Source organism: Bubalus kerabau, chromosome 1 (assembly GCF_029407905.1).
Source record: "Bubalus kerabau isolate K-KA32 ecotype Philippines breed swamp buffalo chromosome 1, PCC_UOA_SB_1v2, whole genome shotgun sequence".
NCBI lineage: Eukaryota > Metazoa > Chordata > Mammalia > Artiodactyla > Bovidae > Bubalus > Bubalus kerabau.
The window spans coordinates 226,523,707-226,541,946 of record NC_073624.1 but is presented as its reverse complement, the minus strand read 5'-3'; the positions used below and the strand labels follow the sequence as shown (position 1 = coordinate 226,541,946).

Below are 18,240 nucleotides of genomic sequence, written 5' to 3'. Positions count from 1 at the left end.
CTTGAAATGCACAGTGGGGAAAACTAAAAAATCAAGGCTAATTTACAGGTTCTGATAGGGCCATCAAATGAGTGAAAATGAGACCATCACACACGAAGCGTTTAAAATAAAAAAGACTACTGTGCATGAAATACAGGTGTAAATACATATGGAAAGTCATGTCTTCCTATTTCAAGTCTCAAATACATTTCTGATATAGTGTAAACTTCCTCTTTTCATAAAAAGTCTATGATTAGACCTAAATTATTTCAACCATTAAATTATAAATATGGAAGATGAACACTACCTTCTACCAAATGCAATTGTGTACCTCAACAGCACTATAGCAAATGGTTCAACATACTCAACGTTTTACACAGATCAGTGTCAGGGTGGTCCAGGTAATTCAGAAAAGTTCGCAGTGTGCAATACTTTAGAGGAAGCATTCACCATGAGATATATATCACTGAATCACAATGGGAATAAACAGCAGCTCGGTAATAAGGCAACTCTAGTTCTTATAATTCTAGTTCAGGAGAGACCTGAAGTGCCCATTAAGTTTATTATGAAAAGACATCCTAACAGCTGCCACTTAACAGATGTATATGTAGAGGGTGTGAGATAAAACATGCTGAGTCTTGTCTATCTACAATACAGATACATATATATATATATACACTGACACATAATAGTTGGGAAGGGTCAAACACTGGAACTATCAGTTTGGAAGAATTGCCCAGTAAAAATTAGTAAATGTACATGAGCTGATTTTGAAACCTTTGTATAACATCAGTATATATGAAACGTAAGGACAAAATGTTCATGAGGCAAAAGCCATGTCCATAATGGCAAAAATATCCAAGTATTTCTGAGGCAGAAATGTCCACACAGAGGGTCATTAAGGTATGAAATGGTTCAATTTAAAAGTTATGCTGGCAAGGGATATACATTTCTTACTGTTATTTTCATTTTACCTGTTTTCTCTCTTTAGGATTGAGCAATAAGTACCGAGGATCAAAAACTATCTTGTGCAACTCCTTCTCCCATGTTGAAAAAGCAGACACCTTTAAAATAAAAAAATGTATTGCCTCATAAATTAAGTTGGCTCTAAAAACTGAAAGGTCATATAATTTTGCTTGAAATCTATGGGACGTCTACTTAAAAAGGACACATAATAAAAACCATACTGCAGTTTCCATCACTAATAAATGACAGGCAGTGGGAGGCTAGGCAAAAGCAAATTTCCACACTAATTGGCTCTGAACATTTCTATATTATATAGAAGTAACACACTTAATTACTCATTAAAATAACTACTACTGTGTGACATTTTAAAAATCAGTACATCAGAAAAAGCCTTGAAGATTTGCATTTTGATTTCCCAAGCTTGCTCTAATCTTGTGAACAATGTTGTGATGTAAAGTTGAACAATTTTACTTACTCAAATGAATCTGTGAATATAATCAAAAGGTTGAAATCCCTTCTCAATTAAGCTTCATTAATAGTAATATCATAAAGTACCAGTACTCCTTTAACCAAAAGCCATTCTGTAGATATTAAAAGAATCACATTTACCTTACCTATCCCGAGTAGTCCGCCATTCTGTAATGTTAATACTCGTCATATTACTCACCAAAATTTAATGACCCAATAAATGTTAAATGTTATTTGTACTTAAAAGGATAATAAAATGGCATTTAGTTAAAACATAATATAATTAGCCAAGAAAACGGCTATCTGAAAAAGAGCATAGTGATTTGACAGGCTTCCCTTATCCCGCCCCCACGACATGAGCACTAACCTTAGATTTGACCTTTTAGCAAGACATATTTATATTACTTATACAAAACAGAAATATCTCCCCCAAAGATTGTTTTCTGACCCCTCTCTCTAGCAGCATGTCCTTGAACTGCTTCATTCGGGCCTCCAGAGGGACAATGGCCCTTTCTCGGGCAGCTTTAATTTCAGCTTCCATGGCAGCTTCTTTCTCTGAATCAATGTCTTTATTATCGTCTCTCCTATAAAAAAGAAAATGCAGGCATCAACTGACAAAATATTAATATATAATCTTACTAAAATTTTAAAATCACTGGAATATTCAAGACTCACTACTGAGCAGAATATTTTTGGCAAAAACAAATTATACTGAGCTTTTCAAATCAACTCTAAGGGATAAGCAACTTTCATTATAATAATAAAGTTACAATGAGCTTCTAACGATGTTACAGTGGCTACATTGTTAGGAAAGAATACCTTTAATATGCTGTCTCTCCCTGATACTACTTGATACACAAAATAAACGACCTTACTTAAAAACAAAACTTATCCAATATTGCAATAAACTCTAAGTGTTAGAATCAAACAGCATAGAATATAATTTTTAGTTTTTGAAATGATATAGGAAAAACAGTATTTTCCAAAATGTTTTTACATTATAAATGCATACGATTTTTAATCTAATAAAAATTGGTAAAAGTCTTACTAATCTCAAATATTTATTTTGAAAATAAAATATCTGCAGATTTGGCCAAGTGGATTATGTGAGATATACACCTTACCTACCTGACATTTTTTTTACTCACTTTCTGGGTGATAAGTTGAGATTTAAGTTGAAGGACAGGTCCCAGAGAGCAACATAGGCCCCGGAGTAGTTAGGTGGAATTAGAACTGTTCATCAATGACTAAACTACTTCTTGTTTCTCCAAAAATGCACCTCAGGGCTAAGGGCAACCCTGCTGTTGTACAGTACTCAGGGGAGATTGCGAGCATGAGATTAAGTCACCTCTCAAACATCTGCCCTATGAAGAAGGCCCATTCATGTGAATAATCAAAAAAAGTAATTCAGTAATATTCAGGTGTGTTAAAGCAGATCTTCCATCTTAAATTCGATCTGCTTTGTATACAAATAAAATTGGTTCGTATTTCCTGCATTAAACTTAAGGGAATTAGAAAAACAGAACATTAGGAAATTCAAAATCATGCTATATAGGGAAATGAAGGTAGCCTAGGAGATTTAAATGGAACTAAGGCTACTCCACAAATATGGTGAGAGGTATTTAGCAATTTAGGGAATGAATCAAAAATAGAAGATATAATCCGTGACCTGCAGGAACTTAGCGAGATAGTCTGTGACCTAAGATATGCACAAAACAAACAGGTAAAAGTAATTTGCCAAACAATATACCCTCTTATAATAATTTATTTAAGAACTATTTATATAAAGAGTTAAAAGACAAGAAATACAACTAATGAAAACAAATAACCTTTACAGAATTATACTAAATGAAAATGTCACAATACAAACTATCACTATCTATCTCAGTAAAAGAAATAAAAGAAAAACTAAGCCAGGAAAAACAGGCTTTTAGCTTTGTACCTAAATAGAGAAGCTCGGGCAATCCACATAAAGGACTTCTTTGACATTCTCCTGATAAAAGCAGTTAAAAACCTTACAGAGTTGTCTATAAGAACAAACAATTAAAAACAACCTAAAAGTTTAACATTGTAGGAACATCCAAAATCATGGTACATAAACAGAATGAATACAGTCATTTATAATAATTAAGAACACAAATTCTTATTCTAGATTTTTAAAAGAACACAAATTCAGTTGATTACAACTAATAAATACATTTGGTCAAGAGCTAAAAAGTCAACTGTAAAATTTCAAACAGCTGTTGTTACTGTGGTCAATTATGAGTCACACTTTAATATCTTAATTTCTTTAACACTGTTGCCAATAAAGAAACTTTTTTAAAAAAGAAACACCCTTAACAGGGGTTGTCTTACTGATTTCTTTGCCATAATTTGGCTGCATTCAATCTGTCCTCAGATAAGACTATGATAAACCAATCCATAATAATGTCTTCAAACTTTCCTTCTTGCTGCTAAATAATGGTCCCATGCCTCCCCCACTCATATACAAACACCTTCTACCCCACCCATTCACCCCCCATAATTAGTAACATTCATATTTTACTGCACACTGGTCAAACTAAGGCTTCCATTTATACCACTCTCTTTCTCTCAGAGCACTTTCTAATAATAATAGCCTCAGGGGTTCCCTCTTCAACAAGTAATGACCACGGATACAAGGACTAAGTGAAGTGACAAGTATATAAAAAGAGAGAGAAGTCTGGGTCTACATTTATCAGATTTTTGGAACGGTATCTGTTGGGGTCTACATTAGGAAGGAAACTTTTTTAATAAAATTCAGGTGTAATGAATTTCTGCAAACAATTTATCATAATAATGTCATTTGGCTTCATAATACATATTTAAATAACCAAAACTCTCCCACATCTAGAAACAGAAGGGACACCATTTCTACAACCTAAAGCAAGACTTAGTAATAGGCCTAAAGAGAGCAATCATAACTTCTGCTTCCTAACACACACACATTACCTGTCCTAATCATGGACTGACTGTAGCCTAATCATCTTTTAAGGGTAAAAATCTACCTAAATTACATAAACTATAAGTATTACTTACTTCCGTTTTTTGGCTTTAACAGGTTCATCTTCATTCATTTCTTCCATTAATTCTTGTTCTTCTTTAACTATAAGAAAATTTAATTTAACTGTCAGAATAAAAATAAGCAAGCAACAATTTAAATATTTAGGTATGAACCCTTCTGCCAACCACTACTGGAACGCTTGTGTCAGCAGTATTTTTTTAAAGCTGCAACTTATAGCTCACTCACTTGCACTCATAGAGAACTGCCACTTTTGGATGGACAGCATTGTCGGGGTTGGGTGCCCTGGCAAAAAAAATTTCAAAAATTATGAATAGTTTATATGCACATATTACACAATCTTTTCTTTAATAAAATTACTCCTTAACTATATATCTATAACACTTCTTTATAAAACATTAAGCAAATCATGATAATTCTACAACTCCTCTATTAATCTTCCCTTTACATTAAACTTAACTCATTCTGAAATTTTTATTAACATAAAATTTATCAAATAAATGAATATTGTATTCATTTATCAAATAAGTGAATATTTATCAAATAAATGAATAAAACCCTTATACCTTTTGCACCAAGCAGACCAAGTTCCAATAATCTGGAAATCACTAGCAAGCAGAAAATGTACCATGTGTATACATAAAATCTATGAAGATTTCTCAATTATTATAAATGATATATTAGGATTTGTTTCAACTAAAGTATTAAATGAGTCATTTATCATGCTTCTATACTATATAAATGGTTTTTTAAAAAATACAATCAATACCATGGCAAATTTTCAATAAAAATTATATACAAATATTTATATTTATTTTATATCTTATATATTGAAAGGCTGTCTGAGGGTAAGGTGAATTAAAAGATTATCTCTTAATAAGGTGCAGGTGTCTCTCTAGTCCCAGGAGAAAGGTTTACTTCCCTAAATTTCATCAAGTTTAAAGTACTGCAGTTTTAGTTAGCCGAATTTTAATAAACAATATTTTAAAAATACTCTGCACAGCTTAATTATTTCAAAATATGTAACACTAATCACAAAAGGTGCTGAAAGGCTCACTGAGGAGCATTTTAGTACTATTAATAAGAATGAAGCAAGCATCAGCAGCACCAACATATCTTGGATTAACTGACAACCTTGAAAAGAACAAGATGTTTTTAAAATACATACAATAAATATTTTACAAACCATAATTTTACCCAAATTCTCTATTTTTTAATTATATGAACTCAATCTAGAAGAGCAGTCTACTTTCCATTTCTCAAATACTCCTTTCCTTATATTTCTTGAAAACAGACTTCTAAACTGCCTATTTTCCATAAAAATATTAAAAGAATATTAAAATTAGAGGATAAATCCTAATTTAAGACTTACTTAGTTTCTTCACTTCTTCCATTCCTTTTTTATGAGGGGGCTCTTGAATAATTTTGTCAACATCTGCCCTTCCAATCAGATCATCGGGTCGGTCCCACATAGAAAGACGGGTGGTAGGATTATAAAAGAAGACCCTCTCATCACCAGTCCAAACAACACACCTAGGAATAGATTCAAACATTTTCTTACGTTATGGAACATATTTTATAGTTAGGTCTTTTAATGCCATCCAATCAAAAGGGGAGGTGGTGGTGGTGGGGAAGGACATGTTCGTATTATTATTCCTTACAGAGAACCAAATACGATTTTCAGAACAGGAGAGGTGACTGGCTATGGGTTAAGCAAAACAGCAACTCAACATACTGACAGAAAACTAGGAAAAGCAACACATTGATGATCAGAATTCAGAGTGCTCAGGAACATACATGTCTGGCACACTCAATGTTAACCTATCACAAAAGATGAGCCTAACAGCAGATAATAATACTATTAAGCAGTTCGAAAGCTCAAGAACACACCACAGCATCTGACCTATTACATAATACTTACTATTTCTTACCAAACCAGACAGACTACAAACTCAAATGCAATTATTTATGAAGCTTTTAATAACTGACTGTATCAAGTATTTAAAAATAAAAGCACCTATTGTGCTATGGCACTGTAGCCCAGCACAACCCACTGTTCCTATTAATTACAACTAGAAACTCAGCAACAATATAGAAAAAAACAAGTACATAAGAACTCTCTAAGGTTTAAAAAAAAAAAAAAAAAACAACAGATATGGAGTCAAAATTTAGAGAAGCAAGGGTATAAATTTCTCCACCCTCAAACCTCTGCTGAGGCCTCTGGTTGCACAGTAATAGTAGCACAGGCAGCTAAAACTAAGAGAAATCAGGTCTTTATGACCAGATAATCAAAGTTAATCAACAGCTGCCAAGCTCAAGGTGACCTAGATGTTAAAATTAATCAGACAAAGCCTCTATTGTTGAAATAATCAAACACTTTACAGCAGCAATTATAATTACACTTAATGAGATAAAGAAAAACAAAACAAAGATAAGCCAAAACTTGAAATGAAAGAAGACAGAGGTTCTCAGCAGAGAAACTGTTAAAAAAGAAAAAAGAAAAAAAAAAGAATGGTGTTTCAGGAACCTATGGAACTATATCAAAATGTCCAACAGACATGTCACTGGGATCCCAGAAGAGAATATTGGGGCAGAAAAAATTTAAAAACAAAATGGTCCAAAGATATCTCCAAATTTGGTAGAAGACATAAATACTAAGGAAGTTCAGTGAACCCCAAACAGAACAGACTTCAAGAAAATCATTTTTAGACACAACATAAACAGATGGAAATCGAATATAAAGAAAAATCCTCGAGAGCAGCTAACAAAAAGTATGGCAGAAAACAAACAGGGAAACAAGTCCAGGGACTGTGGATTTCCTACCAGAAACCACAGAGGCAAAAATACATTAAAACAACATCATTAAAGTCCGGGAAAAAAAAGAAATCCAACCTAGAATCCCATACAGAGCAAAAACATCCTTCAGGAACAAAGGAAAAGAAGATATTCTCAATGAGGGGAAACTAAGAGATTTCATTTCTATCAGAATTACCCTGTAAGAAAGTTTTTCAGGCTGAAAGGAAATGATACCTAAAAAACTACCAAACAAACAAAAAAGCACTAGGATCTTTAGTAATGAAGGGAAAAAAACAGAAATGGAAAATATCAAAGAATTTTTTCCTCTTAAGTTCTTCAAAATATGTATGAAAAATCATGAACAATGCATGTTGGGGTTTTCAATGTATGTAACAGTAATACATATGACAACTGTAACATAAAGGTCAGTAGGTACAAGGTTAAAAAAGAACCTATATGATAATAAGGCTCCCACATTTTATGTGAAGTGCTACAATAATAACTCTAAGTAGGCTATGATGGTTAAGTGGGTATATTACAATACAAGAAAAACTAAAAATTAATGCAAAGAGATATCACCCGAAAGCCAAGAGATAAATTATTAAATGGAATGCTAGAAAATGTTCAAATAATTCAAATGAAGGGAGTAAAGGGCGAATGGAGGAACAAAAACAGAGAGGACAAAAAACAAATAATAGATTTAAATCCAACCGAAAGTTACATTCATGTTAACAGCCTAAACACTCCCATTTAAAAAGCAATTGACAAAGTGAGTAAAAACACAAGACACTACTATAAGCTGTTTTAAGAGACAAACTAAACATAAAATTATAGAAAGCTTGAAAGTAAATGGATGGAAAAGCACAAGACAAAGGGTATTATGAGAGAGAAATAGGGTCTTTTCATAATGATTAAAAAAAAAAGACAATCAAGAACATGTAACAACTATAAAACATATATAATAAGCCAGTTTACAGAGCTTAAAAGTAGATGAAATAGGCAATTCCACTATTATAATAGGTTAACAGAACTCTCTCAACAACTGCCAGACCAACCAAACCCTAAAACAGTACCAAGAAAGACCATCTGGTGAACAATTAAAAAAAAAAAGTCTTAATGAACTTGAAAGTATCAAAACCAAAGGAAGCGCATTCTCTGACCACAGGACAATTAAATCAGTACAAGTGAAATACATAGAAAAAATTCAAATTAAGGAACTGAAACAAAAGACTTCTAAATAATGAGTGAGTCAAAGACAAAAATCAAAAGTAAATTTTATAATAAAAATTGAATGGCAATGAAAATACAACACATCAAAATTTGTAGGCTGGTGCTAAAGCAGGGCTTAAAAGAAAACTATGTTAAGCTTTAAATGATAAGAAAAGAACACTAATGACTTAAGAGTAATTTCATAATTACTAGAAAAAGAAGCTAGAAAAAGTATAAAGTAAACCCAAAGTAATCAGAAAAAAGGAAATAAGAGTGGGCAAGAGTGGAGGGGCCCAACCACCCTAAAACTTGTGGTCTTAATGAAAGACCACACAACAGGCAAACTTTTGGCTTGACTGGTCCAGAATAGAGAACAAATCACCACTATGTGGAAAGAAAAAGGGGTATCACCACAGATCATAGACATTTAAAGAATATTAAGAGAATAATAATAACAGAAACATTCAAAGGATACTAAGAAAATAATTAGAACAAATTCAACTTACACAAAATAAGCAAATTTCCTGAAAAATACAACTTAACCAAAGACAACAGAAGAAACAACAGCAAAAAAAATAGTCCTATAGCTATCAAAGAAGTTTAAATTGTTACCAAAACTCTTCCCCCCAAAAAAACTCTGACCACGGATGATTTGTTAATTCTATAAAATCTTAATGAAAAAATATTATCTTACAAACTTTTTCAGTAAATAGAGGAATAGAAATCACCAGTCACCATCCAACTCATTTCCTGAAACCAGCAAAACCCTAATACCAAAAGTCAACAAAAACATTACAAAAGAAACTTATGGATTCATAGGCCACAAGCAGAGATGCAAAAATACTCAGTAAAATATTAGCAAATCAAATCCAACAATACATTAAAAAGATTAATCTACCATGATTAAGGTTTATTACAGAAATGCAAAGTTAAACAATCAAAATTCAGAGTAATTCTCCATATTAAAAGAATGTAAGAGAAAAACTCATTTCAAAAGAGGCAGATTTATGATAAAAACATTATCAAATTTTTTAAAAACCATATAAGCTACTATTATATCTGATGTAAAAGACTGAATTTCTCCCCCTACATGGAGAATAAGGCAGGGATGTTCATTTTTTCTACTTAACATTGCACTGATACAACAGTCCTAGCAACAAGAATAATTACACTGGAATTTTTTTCTTGGTATTTCAGAGCATAGGTTTGACTTTATTTTACTTTTTTTTTTTTTTAAGAATAAAAAGGGATCAAAAATTAGAAATTTTCTAGGTTCAGTAAACTTTAGTTTCTGGTTCTAAGAAAGTTTTTAATGTTTTGACAACACAAAAATCTTTTAAGGTCATGGAGACTTGTAACCTTTTCAATTGGTTACTAAGACTGCATCACAAAGATTTAGCGTGCCATAAAGGCAGAGGAACCAGAGATCAAATTGCCAACATCTGCTGGATCAGAGAAAAAGCAAGAGAATTCCAGAAAAACATCTACTTCTGCTTCATTGGCTACGCTAAAGCCTCTGACTGTGAATCACAACAAACTGTGGGATAGGAATACCAGACCACCTTACCTGCCTCCTGAGAAACCTGTGTGCAGGTCAAGAAGCAACAGTTAGAACCGGACATGGAATAACGGACTGGCTCCAAACTGGGAAAGGAGACCGTCCAGGCTGAATACAGTCACCCTGCTTATTTAATTTATATGCAGAGTACATCACGAGAAATGTTGGACTAGATGAAGCACAAGCTGGAATTAAACACTGCTGGGAGAAATAGTAATAACCTCAGATATGCAGAAGATACCACCCTTATGGCAGAAAGCGTGAGGAACTAAAGAGCCTCTTGATGAAAGTGCAAGAGGAGAGTGAAAAAGTTGGCTTAAAACTCAACATTCAAAAAATGAAGATCATGGCATCCGGTCCCATTACTTAATGGCAAATAGATGGGGAAACAATGGAATCAGTGAGAGACTTTATTTTTGGGGGCCCCAAAATCCCTGTAGATGGTGACAGCAGCCATGAAATTAAGACGCTTGTTCCTTGGAAGAAAAGCTATGACAAACATTGACAGCCTATTAAAAAGCAAAGATATTACTTTGCCAACAAAGGTCCATCTAGTCAAAGCTATGGTTTTTCCAGTAGTCATGTATGAACGTGAGAGCAGAACCATAAAGAAAGCTGAGCGCTGAAGAATTGCTGCTTTTGAATTATGGTGTTGGAGAAGATTCTTGAGAGTACCTTGGACTGCAAGGAGATCCAACCAATCTAAACCCAATCTAAAGGAAATCAATCCTGAATATTCACTGGAAGAACTGATGCTGAAGCTGAAGCTCCAATACTTTGGCCACCTGATAAGAGCCAACTCACTGGAAAAGACCCTGATGCTGGGAAAGACTGAAGGCAGGAGGAGAAGGGGACAACAGAGGATGAGATGGTTGGATGGCATCACCGACTCAATGGACATGCATTTGAGCAAGCCCCATAAGTGGTGAAGGACAGGAAAGCCTGGCGTGCTGCAGGCCATGGGGTCGCAAAGAGTCGGACATGACTGAGCGACTGAACAACGAAGTCTAAGTGAGGCTGCCTTTATTTGCCATTCACAATTTGTTTGTAACCTGTGTTGGATTTTAACTTATGAAAAATTTACCTTTGAATTTATAGTATTTGAAATTTCATATTCACCTAGACTGGCATGGCGACTTTATTTTTATTTACATATTTATATCAATTGATTAACTGCTGATGCATTTCTTTAGTTTATTTCCATAGGTTTTTACTTAGTATTATGAAAAAAATTGAAATATACAGAATATTTAAAGAATGTCTCTAGAACAGTGAACACAATATACTGACCATCTAGATTTAGACTTAATATTTTATATGTTCTTTATCATGCATCTATCCTTTCTCTAAGTATCTGCCCGTCTTATTTTTTGATCTATTAAATGATGCAGATTATCAGTACACTTCACCCTACGCACTTTATCATGCATATTATTAGCACAAGGTAGTTTTGTGACACAAGAATTCTTTGTCCATGTGTTGAGTGCTTAGTCGTTTCTGACTCTCTGTGACCCCATGAATTGTAGCCCTCCAGGCTCCTCTGTCCATGGGGATTCTCCAGGCAAATAATACTGGAGTGGGGTGCCATGCCCTCCTCCAAGGGATGGAACCCAGGTCTCCTGCACTGAAGGTGGATTCTTTACCATCTGAGCCACCAGGGAAGCCCTGGTGACTCAAGAATTCTTTGTCCATAGTCTTTCTATTAATTCTGAAATGTCCTGACAGCTTCTCACTCCACACTTACGACTCATACCACTGGAGCTGCATTAGCACACCTAGGTAGGAAAATAACCAGAAAAAATTTTAAACTGTCTTCAGTAATCATACCGTTGCTGACACTACTGGTCTTGTCTGTGGGAAAAGCAAATGAGCAAATATGCCAAAAGGCTAGGTTTTTCATACTCCACATTATTGGCATTTGGGCCAAATAATTAATTCTTACAGGGAGCTGCCCTGTATATGGTAGGGTGTTTAGGAGCAACCCAGGCCTATACCTACCACATGCTTTTAATACCTTCCAGTTACGACAACCAAAAATGCCTGCACACTTTGCCCAATATCCACCTCAGGGAGGAGGGGGCTGAGGGGAGGAGGCCAAAATTACTTCTGGTTGAAAACCACTGATCTAGGCAAATCAGCAATGACCACTAAAATCACACACAAAAAAGGGACAACTAGATGCATCCTGAGGGAAAGGTCATCATCAGTTAGTCTGCCAAAAAGATCAAGCATAAATTTCACCACATCTCTATAACTGCCTGCTAAATTTACAGGAAATTCAGAATGGAGGATTCTACTTAAAAGCACCACTAGGATACAGTAATAAAACCCAGATTGTGGGATTCTATAGAACAAATAATAAAACCAAGGAGAAAAAAGGAAACCAAGTTGAAGGGGAATTTACACATTGCAAGACTCAAGAAACAAGCCAACTCATTGCCATGAGTAGCCCAAGTACAGATTAAATAGAATAGGGAAAGAAAGTCCTGATGTGGGGAGAGGAAGAGAAGAGAGAACCAAACAAAAAAAGGAAAGAAAAAACAGACTACTCAAAGTTAAGATAAAAAGATGTAATTTTACAAAGTTCTCTAAACATAATCATTTATGAAGATATATATAAAAGCAATTTTAAAACACTTCATAAATAAATAAATACTTCATAAATAAAAAAGGAGATTCAGGATCTTACAGTGGTTCAAATCTATAATTATAATCAGTAAATATTAATAGAGTTCTGTGAGAAGAGCAAGACACTGCAGCAGTTGAGTTTTAGGTTTGAGAATCCAAAATAAAACAACCAAAAAACATTCAGTATTTGACACATACTTATTTTAAAGTACTTTCTCTACCGATTGTGTAATAATGTAATAATCAAACATGGCAATAAATAAATCAATAAAACAACTTACTAATTAAGTAACCTACATACCACGGAGTACCAGGAATAGGGGTAGTAGCTACTGGCTTTGCCTTCTGGGCAGCTTTTTCTTCCTCAGTCATCTCTTCTTCTTTGGGCTCCTGTGGGAAATTGTATTACTCCCATTAAATTCATATCACAAAATTATACTTGAATATCTCACAAACACAAGACTGCAAATACCTTAAAGTAAAACTAACATAATGTCTGTTGCTACCATACAGAGGGGAGACTCTGAATCAGAATTTCTAAATCTTTGCCCCTTAGGCAGAGCTGAATTCCATGACAGTAGAACCCACTGGCGTCCCAGATGGCACAGTGATAAAGAATTTCCTGCCAATGCAGGAGATGCAAGTTTAATCCCTGGGTCTGGAAGATCCCAAGGAGTAGGAAAATGGCAACCCACTCCAGTATTCTTGCCTGGAAAATTCCATGGACAGAGGAGCCTGGTGGGCTACTGTCCATGGGGTTGCAAAGAGTTAGACATGACTGAGAAGGCACTCACATAGAAATACAGACCCCATCAGAAGATGTTTCTAACTCAGAGAGTCACTATCTATCTGTTTAGGAGTAGAAATAAAGAAAGGGGTATAAAATATTAGAGGAGATTTCTTCATTTAAGGTTGTTTCTTTTTCTGCTAAATTCCTTACTCAGCAGAATGTCCAAAAGCAGAGCTCTTTTAGTACTGTTCAGAGATTATTCCATGCAAGAGAGGACAGGTAAAATACAATGAACAATCCCCAAATATGAAGTTGTACTTAAAATTATAACATGTAGCAGTCTGTAAGTCAGGAGGAGACATCAGCTCTGGTCCAGGGGCCTTTCTTTCTAGAGGGGCTTTGGTTTCGTGTAAGAAATAATTTAATGAAATTTTCAAAGGGAAAATTGAATTACAAATTTCAAAGAACCCTAAAACTTCAGGGATCAGATTTACAGCAATTATCTAAAACAACAGTAAACAGATTTTCAGTTACCAGTAAACTGTACCCAACAATCAACACTGGCTCTCATGTCAGTAGGAAATGGCCCTTTACCTCCTTTATCTCCTTTATTGGCTCTTCTTTAGGATCCTCTTCCTCCGTCTCCATTGGCAGAGGTTCTTCAGAAGGTTCTTTAATTGGCTCTTTAATCTTCTCCTCTAGTTTCTCTATTAAAAAATGGAGATAACATCACATAGTGGTTCTGATGTAACTTCTGATGAACTCTGAGACTAAGCAGTTAGGATATTCCATTTCTAGCTGTTAACCACAAAAATAAAACATTCTTCCTGTAATATCATTGATTTGAATCTAATGTCATGCTCAACTTCAAATACCTTGCTATACTAATTAGGCAACTGTCAGCAGAAAAGAACTACTGATTTCAGAAGGACATAAAGTCTTCTTTATGTCTTTATACATTCATGTATCATTTTTGCTACAAATGAAAGGGATAACATACTAAAAAACAGAAACAGGGACTTGTGATTATAGAAAATAAGAGTCCTCTTCCTCCAAGGTTCCAACAGCCTAAAGTTTTTCTTCAGAACACACACAATACACACATTCCTTCCTGGTCACTACTATCAATTTCAGTAAGGATGATAGTAATTCAACAGCTAATTAGGCAATTATGCAATTCCTGACAACAGTAAAAAATCTATCTATTAGTGTGGACATATAATTTAACTTCTCTAGATGGTAAAATGACAGACAAACCTGTAAGCAGAACAACTGTGGCTTTTTAAATAAATACATTATCAATTCAGTGGAAATAAATAATCCAACACTATATAAATAGAAAATCCCTCAAATGTTTTAAAAAGGAATTAATTCAGAATTTCAAATACCATTCTATGTATACTATGTCCCACTAAGTCATTACAACTATACCTTTTTCTTTTAGCTCTTGGGGTTTTTCCCAGGTTGATTCTAATGTTCTATTATTATAATAATATGTCTTCCCATCTGCTGTTTTATATTCAGTCCACTCAGAAACTGCTGTTGCTCCAGCTAAGGTAGCAGGTGAAGCTGCAATAGCAACCTGGGGATGTATCATAGGTACGATAGGAGGGGCCATTCCTGGCAATACACCTAAAAGAAGAATAATAGAAAATATTAGATCCAAGTACCAAATTGTGATACAAAGTAAAACTTTAAAATATGAGCTGAATCTATTAAACATCAATAAATGAATGAGCCAACTGAAACAAAAAAAATCATATAAAGTATTATTTACTTAAATCTGGCTTACTTCTAATAACTAAATTCAATTAGATTCAGAAATTCAACCCAAGAAGTACCTTAAAGTCAGAAATTTGCATCACACCTATAATGAAATCTTGATAAATCATAATAACATAAAACTATAAAAATGATAAATTCTCTAATTAATAGGAATATATTTTTATAAAGAATTTAAATTCTAATGAAATCAAAGCAATAAGCACATTTACTAAGAATATTTCCTGAGGTAAAATTATTTTCTTATTCTAAGATACCTAAAAAGGATATGAATAAAACTCTATTTTAAAGTAAATGACTGAAAAAATAAATAAGTAAAAGTAAGTCTCTGACTTGGTTATCAAATCAATTTTAGCATACTAAGTGATTAAGTCACATAGTCCTGTAAACTCTGACAGTTTATTATTTTCCAAAAAGAGAGCAAAATTTCTTTTATGTTTAAAAGATAAGCCAAGATTTATATTTTTCACCAGACAGCTAAATAAGCTGGTGCTACATAATCAAAAATGTGAATTAAAATTGGAAAAAAACAAAACTTCATATCCTATACTAGAATTTAAGTTTCAGGTAGTTAACATCAGTAACTTTAAAATGCAAATTTATACTATATACACACAAATATTCACACACATAAACTCACTAGCATGCAAGCATAATCACATCACTTTACACATGGAAATGATTTTTTTATATTTAACTTAAAAACACACATCAAAAATAAAATTAAATGTTATGAATATGAGAATGAAGTTGTTTACACTTATTACAGAAATCAAGATATAAAGTGATCTGACCTTATTTGCTTTTGTGAACCAACAAAGCTAATACTACAGGCAACCGGGAAAATTAAGTGTTGGCCAAATATGACAACTGCATTTATACTGCTCATTAAAAAGAAAAATAAAAAAAAAATCCACTCACTTGGGCAAAATAAATAAATAAAAGGATAAACAACAACATTCACTACCATGCCAACTTACAGACAAAACAAACTAAGATGGTTTTAAAAATTACCGGTCTTGGTGGTAGCGACTGTCTTTACATACGGGCAGCTGACTATTTGCATCATTGCTACACCTGTAAAATGGATAAGCAAGCATACGTTGGAAAGCTGCCATTGTATGTCGGCTACCACTGGGATTCAGGGAAATAATTTACCACTACAATTTAGAATGTTATTTCCAAATGAAAAAGACCAAGGATGGAGTAAAATTTCTTTCTGTTTGACATTTTATGGGAAGTGGTGCCAAATTCAATGATAACTAGTTCTAAGTTATAGCATCAATTACCTTTTTATCAAACCAGCTGGTAATTTTTGAAGGAGTCTCAAGAGTTTAAAGTCAACAAAGGAAGAGTCCCTTCATTACATATGCATAACAGGTTTCCATGTGGGACATTTTCCCACAGGACATCAAGTCCATGCTGCTTAAGAAACCAGTGAAAGGCAGACACAGCATGGCACTGACAAGATACCTTCTCTGTGCTGCTGCTAAGTGGGAACTACATGCAGAAGCAGAGGCATGGAGCACAACCATGCAGAAGGAGAACAGTAAGGTAGGACAAAGAGTGTGAGAGCAAGGAAGAAAACTAAGTAGGAGACAGATCCAAATATTCTACTGCAAATAATAACAAGGGCAAGGATGAAGAGGAGGGTAGCATTCAACTAAAGACAGAATGTCCACGTGTAGTGCCTGCTCTGTGGAATGCCATGGGCTGGGGACACTGTGGAGGCAGGCTAACGAATTAAGAAAAATATAGCCCCACTGATGACTACATGGGTTGATTAATTTAGAAACCTCAATTTGTTTAAGCTGGCTAAAGGAATGGAAATTACGTACAGTTCTTAGAAGAATGAAGCCTCATCACGATGCATTACAATAATGATAAAAAGGGAATGAAAGGAAAAGCTGGAAACAAGATTTTTTAATTGAGGAAATTTGAAATTAAAGAGTGAATTTTTAAAAGTTTTTAAAGGAAAAGGCCTAAAGCAAAGGGTTTGGAAATTAAATTTTATTTTCTATTTGTTTTGGCTAAAAAAATACTAAACCTATTTTAGTACTGACAAAAATTAAAAAGAATAAACTATTTCCCCCACAAAGTACATGAAAAGAAATTCTTCATGATTCAGAGAAAAAAATTTAAGCTAAACTCCTGGGTTTATAAATAATGTGCCTATGTTCACTCACACACACACAAAAATACTGCCAATTTTTGCAAGCTGCCTTAACTTCTTAATTACATTTTAAATAAAAACAAAGCTAAACCTTCTATTAACACTGAAACTAAAACAAATGCACTGGATCATAAAAGCATGCTGAGTAGCTATATGTACAGTTTTATTTTCCATGTTTAAAGAAAGCAATGGAAAAATTCGTTTGGTTAAGGAAGTTACAACATGTATTAAGTTTAAATTAGTATAAATACTGCCATCTGCAGGACCACTGAGCCTAGTAAGCCAGCACTAGAAATTCAATTCTTAGAATATATGAACTTTATTCTCAAAGATTGTTCCTAAAGACATTCCCCAATACATAATTTCAACTATACAACTAAAACAGAAGAAAATCCTACCTACTGATATTTAGGCCTAACTGCCATTGTCTAATATCAACTGAGCCAACAGAGAACTCTTGTATTTGACTATCAACATTATAGGTCACGATAAAAGAACATGTCTGTTTCTTCTCATGTTAAAAAGACCAAATTAAGGTTTTCTGAGGGTGACTATATGCATACCATGAAGACTCACAAAATAATCAAAAGGCTAAATTTTTAGTCTTCTTTTTAAAAGGAGCATTGGTTCAATTTCCCTACAACTCCATCCATCCTCAAATTATGTTCTACCAGGAAATTAGAAAATTCCATTTAGTATTCTGGATAATCCTGATGTCACTGACTATAAGCTTCTTAAAATTGCAAATAAGATTTTACAGTAGAAATCCTATAATCCTAATCCAATTCACTATCCCAAAGCCCACCTCTGAAGGTTTTATTTTACACCTAACTCTTCCACTCCTTTCCTTCATTTTGTTTGAGTATCCCGTCTTTAATCATCCTCAGAGCTATCATACATTGCTGTTTCAA

The 18,240-nt window shown here is 33.9% G+C and overlaps 1 protein-coding gene across 13 annotated transcripts in view; it reads right to left on the bottom strand.

Annotated features, from left to right (window-relative positions):
• Positions 1–18,240, bottom strand: part of TCERG1 (transcription elongation regulator 1) — a 51,919-nt gene that overhangs the window by 16,886 nt on the left and 16,793 nt on the right. For 5 of the 13 annotated variants that reach the window (XR_008705972.1, XM_055557349.1, XM_055557316.1 and 2 more), the window contains 10 exons: positions 16,171–16,233; positions 14,806–15,006; positions 13,969–14,081; positions 12,946–13,034; positions 5,826–5,986; positions 4,682–4,738; positions 4,471–4,537; positions 3,356–3,406; positions 1,862–1,997; positions 954–1,043 (listed from right to left, as the gene is read on the bottom strand). Coding sequence is in view for 12 of the 13 variants with exons in the window: in XM_055557349.1 (XP_055413324.1) it covers positions 954–1,043; positions 1,862–1,997; positions 3,356–3,406; positions 4,471–4,537; positions 4,682–4,738; positions 5,826–5,986; positions 12,946–13,034; positions 13,969–14,081; positions 14,806–15,006; positions 16,171–16,233 (1,028 nt within the window). In the remaining variant the exon portion in view is untranslated. The remainder of the gene's footprint in view (positions 1–953; positions 1,044–1,861; positions 1,998–3,355; positions 3,407–4,470; positions 4,538–4,681; positions 4,739–5,825; positions 5,987–12,945; positions 13,035–13,968; positions 14,082–14,805; positions 15,007–16,170; positions 16,234–18,240) is intronic. The other 8 variants (XM_055557370.1, XM_055557334.1, XM_055557308.1 and 5 more) reach the window with 3 other exon arrangements.